The 8,635-nt window shown below is 42.9% G+C and overlaps 1 protein-coding gene across 1 annotated transcript in view; it reads right to left on the bottom strand.

Moving 5' to 3' along the window:
• MMRN2 (multimerin 2) overlaps nt 1-8,635 on the bottom strand; it is a 27,214-nt gene that overhangs the window by 11,934 nt on the left and 6,645 nt on the right. Inside the window, exons 2-3 of the mRNA XM_009334626.1 lie at nt 2,291-2,413; nt 940-1,046 (exon numbers count right to left, since the gene is read on the bottom strand). Of these exons, the coding sequence (XP_009332901.1) occupies nt 940-1,046; nt 2,291-2,413 (230 nt within the window). The remainder of the gene's footprint in view (nt 1-939; nt 1,047-2,290; nt 2,414-8,635) is intronic.

Below are 8,635 nucleotides of genomic sequence, written 5' to 3'. Positions count from 1 at the left end.
GCATTATTGGCTCCCCTCCCTGCTGTGTGTGCCGGCGGGGGAGTTATTGGCTGTTTGGCCGTGGGCTGCGGGTCCGCTGCAGACTGCGCTTGGAACCAGCTATCTAGCTCCTCCTCTGCCTCCCTGACGTTACACAGTCTATGCGTAACATAGACCAGTAATTATGGTTGCCTTAACTACTAGGGGGAATTACCTTTTATCCATTTAAATTCTCCTTCTGCTTTTGGAGTATTATTTGCAAAATCCTGCCAATGCCGTGAAGCAGTCCAGTTTTTAAACCACGCTGTCCCCTGTCTCTCACTCTAGCAGCTGCATGCATCGTTATTCAGCAGCGCAAAGAGTTGTAGCAGTTTATTGTATGTAAAGGCTATTGTTAAAGCTTCCGTGGAAGTAACAGCCTGGGCTGCGTTCCTGGGTCGTAGGGCTGCTCCCTGCGCTAGGATCCGGTATCTGTGCGGCCGGGGTAAGCAGGGAGGAGGCAGCAATGCAGGCTGGAGAGTGAATGCTGCCTACCTGGTTTGAACTTGGGTACGTTGTGATTTTTCCTAGCCAGATGACTCCATCCTGCGAACTGCCCGTAGGGGCATTTCACATGCTAGTGTTGCTTTGAGTCACCGGTTTCTACCTGGAATTAAGCGTTCCTGGATGGACTTGCATATCTGACGGACCCCTCGGCAAATGAATACCTTTATCCGTGTGTAAAGATTACAAAAGTGCTACTAACAGAAGAATAAGTAGCTAATGCTATTAACCACTAAGTGCAGCTAATTACAACTACTCCTTGTTTCAAGGTACCAGTGATTTGGGGCATAGCAGACCAAAGAAAATAAGGCATCGATTTAAAAAAAAAAAAAGGAAAAACAAATAGGCAAACGTTTCTTGCCACCGTGACTGGCATTTAGTCATTAATTATCACGCTTGTTCTCTAGCTTTCCTTACCACGCTGTTCACAGTCCTTGCCAATAAATCCAGGGCAGCATTTCCACTGCAAAGACTTCAAAACCTTCTGTTTCACTTGATAGACCGGCTTCAGAGCTGTCCTGTACCTGGGGAGTAAGGGTCTGGGCATTAGATTGCGAGTTATTGTCAGCTGGTGTCACTCGGGGTAAATTCACTGACTAGCAGCAGTCTGGTGCCAAGCGCGTCCTAGATGACTAATGCAGGACACAGTTAAGAAATTTGTCATAAACTGTATCATTGCTGCTTGGTAAAACATTTAGGCAGTCCACAGCAATTTTTTTCCCCTGTATAAGACTGCTGTTCGGGACTGCTCTCTACAACAGGAGGTGTGTGCAAATTCTTGCATGCGGACAGAACGTAGCTACTATTCAGTGAGCAGGGCTGCAGTGGTCTGCCTCGTGCTTTACTGTTCTTCGGTAGAGATTTTTTCCAAACATGCTAGCACTGATCTGACGCAAGTCTGAGAAATGTCACAGATGGGAAATTTATGTAACTATCAGAAACTCAGCTGTAATATTTATTGTAATGGAGACCTTTGCAATCAAGTTTAGACTGAGCTTGAGCTTCTGTAATATTCTGATTAGCTGTAGAGAAAGTTTTATTTTTAAACAAATATTCCAGAATGTCACTGGCACCACGGAAGATACAAATTTATTTCTAGTGGAGTTTTTAACAATCATGAAGCTTTTTTTTTGTTCAGAGAAAGATAAATGAATTGTATTAACAAATAACAAAGGCACTTTTGCTATCAAGTAACTACATAGGTGTGAGAACATGTAGGTAAGTATTAAATATTATTTCACTTCAAAAGTGTGTTGTGATTCAATGTCTCCCAACTTCAAAAATGTATCAGTCCCGGTACCTTAAGGTACGCTGTTGGCTTCCACCAGTACTCTTCGGGCAGCCAGTCCTTCTGAAAGAAGAGTGAGCACTTGGGCAATGGCACATCTCTAACTCATGCCATGTAAATGGTCTCACTGATGGCCACAGGCAGAGATTTTTTAAGTTGTGTGTGTGTATTATGACCTGAAAATCATGGAAAAGGCATAGTCTCTGTTTTTTTCTGAATAAACCTGTGGGAAGATTTACAAAATCGCTTAATCACCTTGTAGACCTGTACTTGATGTCTTGGAAAGGCAGTTGTCCTCCCAGGCTACTTAAATGCTTGATCACCTTAGGTACATAAATCAGACCCTACATCACTTTGGTATTAAACTGAGTTGGTGCTTTAATTTTTTTTAAAGTGTGTGATTAAATACTTTTGAAAATATCATTTAGATACTTCAGAGAAAATTATGTCGCCTTCATTGGTTTTATTTAGGATACTCACATGATCTTCTGGCAGTCTGGTGCTCCGTTTAGACAGGGCTGTTGGGAGTTGACAATGTACTTCTCCTTCATGCAGGCTTCTATGTATGTTACCAGCCGGGACTGCATGAAGGAACACCAGTTCCTAGTGGAAGAAAGACATGGGAAAGGAATTTGAAGTAGGTCTTTCAAAGTCTCTGCTTGTAAAAGTGCCAAGGAAGAGTGAAATGCAGAAAGGCCTTCTATTTTTTTCTTTTTTTTTTTTTTTTCCCTCCATCTGGATGATGAGGAAAGTGGAAAATGCTTGCTAGCTTCTCCCTCCACTCCCAGTTCATTTGTTTTCATTTGGGATGTTTATCTGAGTTTGTTACAAAAGGGTTGATTGTCTGAACTTTGATGCATTATTTCCATTTCCAGTCCGTTCATTTAGCAGGAGAAATTTCCAGCTCGCGATAACCTGCAGGTTAATGTCGCTTTAAATGTCAAATTGCCTTTCTCGGCACGTTGCCATTTCAGATGCCTAATGACTGACTCATCAGGTTGAGGCAGACTGCTTCTGAAAACTTAATCCTACATAAACGCCATTAACGATCAGTGTCTTCCTAAGTATTACTTCTTCGAGATAATATAGTAACTGATTGCATTTTATTCATTAGACTAGCTTTGAACTAATTTCTCCCATCACCTGCAGGAAAATAATATTGGAAAAATGAGGGTGGTTTTCTTGGGTTTTAGTTTTATGTTTATAGAAAGGACACGTGCGTTTTACTAGTCTGGTAGATTTTCCAAGTCAGAATTATATAGACGTCTGTTAATCCCCGAGTGTAGGTGAACCTCTTCATTTTCAAAAGTTTAAAGTTAAGACATGGAAGTGTACTGTTGGTTGAAGTTTGATGGTTAAAATCCAAGACCAGAAGTGACAGGAAGTGAGGAGTAATAACTGTAATGGGAAATGGAAAAAAAACTGTGATGATTGACATCTGACTAATTAGTAATTGCAATTACTGTTGATAAACTATGCATGTATTCAACACACTATTTCAGATGGTGTGTTTACAGAAGTTCTCCAGTTAAACACCAAGGGATCCTGCCATTCTCTATGGATAGTGATGAGTAGTGACAGATTTGTTTGGACAGTAGTGACAGAAAGAAGCTATAGGGAGACAAGGGGTCCCTGCTCTCCCACTGTTTAACTCTGGCCACAAAACCTTCGGAGGAAGAGTCACTGAACCAGCAAGTGCGTTTTGCAGACAACCTGTCTTAAAGACAGTCTGGGGCCCTGTGTTTCAGAGTTTGGCTACCTGTCCTGCCTGTTGTGGGAGAGCACCTGCAATGGTTATTTCTACAACTGCGTGCGCACAGGACCATTAGGAAGTTGGAACATATCACTTAACAACATACTGATGTTAAAACGTGCTAATCCTCTTCCTTAGGGAAAAGGTGGGGTTGAGCAGTTCGGAGAGAGAAATGAAAAAAATATATACCACCCTCACTGTTATAGCTAATTCACCTTAACTTTCCAGAGTGTCTCTATACAGACAGGTCCAAACAGGCTGCCAGGTTAACAGTTAACCTGACCGGTTCCTGTCCTGGGAAATGGAAGCGGGGATTAGATTTAGTTCCTCTTTTCAAATGAAGATGCAGTTTCTGAGGGATAAGGGGCTTAGAGTGGCACACTGACTCTGGCAGCTCAACCTCTGTGGTTTAGGCTCTGAAGCGGTGACCTTCCACAGCCCGTGCCACCTGGGCATCAGGCAGGCTGCAGGGGACTCCATCTTCCCCAGTAACCCATGAAATCCAGCTCTTCCCTTTGCAGCAGAACCTGCAGCTGCTCCAGACATCCCTTGATGCCCGCTGGGTTGGGGCTGTTAACTATTCTGAACCAAAACACCAGACTTCACGGTTTAAATCACAGTCTTGTTTTCCAGATGGGAAGATTGGCATGAAATCTGTTGCAAAAGGCGTTTGAGCCCTTCATCACTCCCTCACGGTAAAGCACCTGCAGAGGAAACAGCTCTCTAATTGTCATGAAATTAGCTGTCCTGGTTGAAGACCACTTGAATCTCAAAACCTGAGCTACTGTGCTATGTTAGGTGTCCGTGTGACAGGTGTATGAGTGATGGCAAGAACCGGTCATTATGGGTTTTTTTGGTTTTTTTAACATTGTTCTTCCTGATACTGCTGCTGGCAATTCAGTACTCAAAAGTTTGTCATTGGAAAGTTTGAATGCCGAAGAGTAAACCTGATGAGTGAGCAGGTGCTGTTTTCACATGATTTGGGGTTTTCTCCCTCTTTCTGGCATCTCTAGGGGTCTATCTCTACCTCTACTGGAGGTAGAACAGCATTCAGTATAGTCACAGCCATTACTATGAGCCTTAGAGCTTGCTGGTGTCAATATATGCCGCATATCTGCTTAAATGAAGCCTGGAGAAAAATTAGAAATCATATTATATGCCATTATGCATACTATTAAATTACTTTCCTATAAGAAACCAGCACTGGTTTCTCAGAACAAAAGTAAGATCAGGCCTTACGCAGTACTAGTCGTGTCAGTTGGGGTATTTGGAGAGATCAGGAGGTTCTTGTACTCCATGAGTTTGTCAGAGCTTGTGTTATGATGGAGCAGAGCATTGTATGAGGGAGAGAGCCGTGTCTGATAAGGAGCAGCTGAACTTTAGGCAGTATATTTTTAAATGGGAAGACGGGAGCCAAATTTCTGGTAATCAGCATATATGGAAAAAAGTTTGCCTCTCTGGGAGAGTTGCAGAAACAATGGGGAACTGAGCCCCGCACAAAAGCAGAAGCTGTGGCCACAGCAGCTGGGCAGCTCGGAGAAGGGGAGGAAGCTGGAAACATCAGGAGGAAAGGGCAGAGAGCCAGGGCTGGCTGGGAACAGTTCACCAGGCTTGCTGGGGCGTACAGAGCCCCTTCTGCTCCCCCATTGCTTAAGGAAAATGTGGTTGCTATTTCAGTGAACACCCATGCAAACAAAACTCTTCATCTCTTAAAAGCAGGGGCAGGAATCTGGCAAAGCCTGCGGCGCTGGGAAAACTGCACAGGAAAGCAGTCTGCTGCAGCCTTGGCTGTGACTTCAAGCCAAAACAGCTCTTGTGGTGAGCTGTAGTTTTAAGGCCTTTGCAAGTGACTGGGGGAATTTTTGTGCCTACTGTCAATGGGAGTCTTTTTTCCTGTGGGACTGAACCAGAGGACAAATCCTCAAGTTTTTATTAAACCACTACTCTTCCAGCGTCAAACGCTCTGCTTGCGTCACCAGGCGGTTCAGTTAAAGCCAGCAGACCCACACACGCGCTCTGGCTGACGTCGGCCTCCGAGGTGTGCGCATGTCTGCCAGGCTTTATAGGGCTGCATCGCTTTTCAGTGGTCGGCGTGAGACGAGTAACTCTGAAACAGAGACCCGATTTGTGCTTGTCGTTAGGCTGTCCTCTCACATGTGCCTGGCAAGCCATAGCTGGGAGTCGCTTTTTTCCCTCAAATCCTCCCTGTTGTTTTTTTTTTTTCTGGGGAAATAAAGTGACTGGGTGGTGCTGCTGGAGCTCGCTGGCATTATTGCTATGTGCAGTATCTTGGGTCTGCCCGCGGGATGCCTGCCAGACCCAGGCAGGAGTCTGCCTTCACTGTGGAAACCTCCTTTTAAAATAGGATTCTTTGGCTTCAGTGTTTTGTTCTTTCCTAATAAAAACAATCCATGCCCCGTGAATCATCATCTGGGCTGATTTGTTTTTCCCACCATACACAGCTCCCAAACGAGTCCGTTGAGTCATGTAGGCCATACAAATCTAAACCAAATGTTTACATGCATCAACATGTGTGCGAGCAAGAACGTGGCATTGTATGACGGTGAGTACTTTTGCTATATTGCACATGTAAATGTGCACACAAATTTAATAGAAAGTAGGAGGATTCCCTTTCAAATCCTGCTAATGTGTTGGAGGTATCTGGTGGGCTTCCCACTTGTAGAAAGGGCTTATGTTGTATCAGAAATTGAAGCAATGGTTGATCCCAATTTGATGCTTACTTTGGACAGTTATTAGCATTACGCAGAACGAATAGCATGAAAAAAGGGAATTTGATAGACTCTCAATAAAAACTTCCTTTAATGGTGGTCACATTTCTTTGTGTCCATTTTTCTTTAGAATCTGCTCACTAGTTCTCCCTCACTTGATCTTAAAAGCTTATTCATGGAGCTGAAGTGCTACGTAATACCGTGTTTTGGTTTTAATAACAGAAACTTTTAGTGGTTTTGAGTTCCATGAAGCTTATAAAAATTTATTCTTCCATCAAATGAGTAAACAAGACCTATTTTTCCCATCTGTAATGAGCTGCAATATAGATACATGTGCCCAAAGGTGAAACTTCTATTGCAGTATTTTTTGCACATCTTGTCAAATGCTTCCTTTAAGGAAACTTTGATCTCTGTTATTAAAAATACTCCTGTATTTTTGTATTAACCTTGACGGAAAATATGTGATTCTTTAATGTTAAGTGGAACAATTTAAAGACTTAGAAAGGCTTGATCTAAAGCTCAGTGAGGCGAGCGGGACTCCATCTGCTGGCACCAGTGGGCTCTGAATCAGGCTCTGAAGTTTCAAAGAGCTGCTCTTTCAGAAATAGCACTTTCTTTATTCAGCTGGTTTCTGGAACACAGCAGCTTTGTGTTCTGCTTCTGCGTTTTTTCCCCTCTTTGTAATTATGTCACTTTATTCACTGAATATATAACCAGCTTAACACCCTCTGCTTTTATTCTCTTTAATACAGTTTCCTTTTGATTCAAGCCTCTGCTGCTAAGGAGAGAGGAGTAGAGAGAAGTTGCGCATGTGAGGAGAGCAGAAGAGCTTCTCTCTAGTCTGGTGAATGGTAAAGTTTATAACAATACTGCAAGTTTAGAGCAGCAATTAAGGGAACCCTTGCGAATCCAGGGCTACAGATGTTCTATTTGTTCAGTTGTTTTTCCTGTTTTATATTCCAAGCAAATTAATCCTTCTTCTTTAACCAGGAAAAAAGTATCTGAATAATTTTCTTTACTAGACTACGTGGGGGTTTTTTCTAGCCTTTCTTCTAATCTCCTTATTGAATAGTCTTCCCATGAATAGAGTCATCCATTTTTGCCTTATTTTGAGGCAAGTGTGTTCTTTTGTCTGAGGTTAAAGACATCTGATGACAAGGCATTCTGTATTTAAATAAGATTCAGCAACTTTAGGTTAGCTCAAGCTCCTTTTATTTGAACCCTTAAGGTCTTTAAACTGATCTTACAATGATTTTTTTTTTTCTTGTGTTGGATACTACTGCTTTTACTGAAACACTGCAAAATGCAGGCAGCTCTGTCTCTGATTCTAAGATTTGGCTGGGCCACCTTATATCACAGCAAACAAAGTAAAACCCACAGAACCGGGGGATAAAGCGAGACGGCTGGCCTGCAGTAATTATCACTCTGCTCGGATGCATACGGGGTAGTCTCTTTTCATACAGCGCTACACCAACAATTGCAGCACGATAGTGACTGTGAGTAATGCCCCCCAGCTCAGCTAGGTACTTAAATGCTTTATTTTTCTTAGTTACAAGTTCTCACGACTGGTACTGCAATGCATAATTTTAGACACTTCCGAGGTCAGTGGAATTTTTGCCTGAACAAAAGCTTCAGGACGTTGTTTTTCCATAAGTTTTGTTGTTCCTTTGGCTGTAGTGGTACAGCTGAGTTGTCCTTCGCATCAGTTTCCCCAGGTTTCTATTCTCAAGGAAGCCCTTTTCTATAATTACTTTGAAAACTCCTGTCCAGCCATTCCTGTGTCTACCACTGACAGAGCACAAAACTTTTCAGGTCCATGACGCTTTCCTTTTCTATACAGTGCAAAAGGCACCAGATACGCAATTATTGCTGCTTAAATGTGCTACAAGATGACAATAGAGGACTTCTAATTTAAACAAGCGATCTCCTGCTAACTTGTGCAGAACGACTCCTGATTCATACCAGTTGAAGCGGAAAAGAGGTGTGGGGCTTTAGCTATGGAATAATGCAGGTTCTGTTTTTCCCTCAGTGCAAAATTCTCACTGGCGAGGAAAAGCAGCCTCAGTAAAACAGAGGTACAATATCACATTTAAATTAATCTAAACTAGGTCTATGCACGTCAGTTTTAAGACCGGCGTATCTTTTTATCCATTACGGAATGCAGAAGGCATTCAGCTGTTGAACAAGGTGCTGGCTCTCCAAGGGAACACGGCCTGCCACCGGGTTTTTAATTAGCAGTCAGCGAGCGATCGCTGGTGGTCTATCCGTGAATTCTCCAGCTCTTCCCGAGCAGCCAGCAGTCCTGTATTACAATCAGACGGCAGAAACGCTCATACTTCTCCC

Source organism: Pygoscelis adeliae, unplaced genomic scaffold, assembly GCF_000699105.1.
Source record: "Pygoscelis adeliae isolate BGI_AS28 unplaced genomic scaffold, ASM69910v1 Scaffold361, whole genome shotgun sequence".
In the NCBI taxonomy this organism is placed as follows: domain Eukaryota; kingdom Metazoa; phylum Chordata; class Aves; order Sphenisciformes; family Spheniscidae; genus Pygoscelis; species Pygoscelis adeliae.
This window is presented reverse-complemented; position numbering and strand designations above follow the sequence as displayed.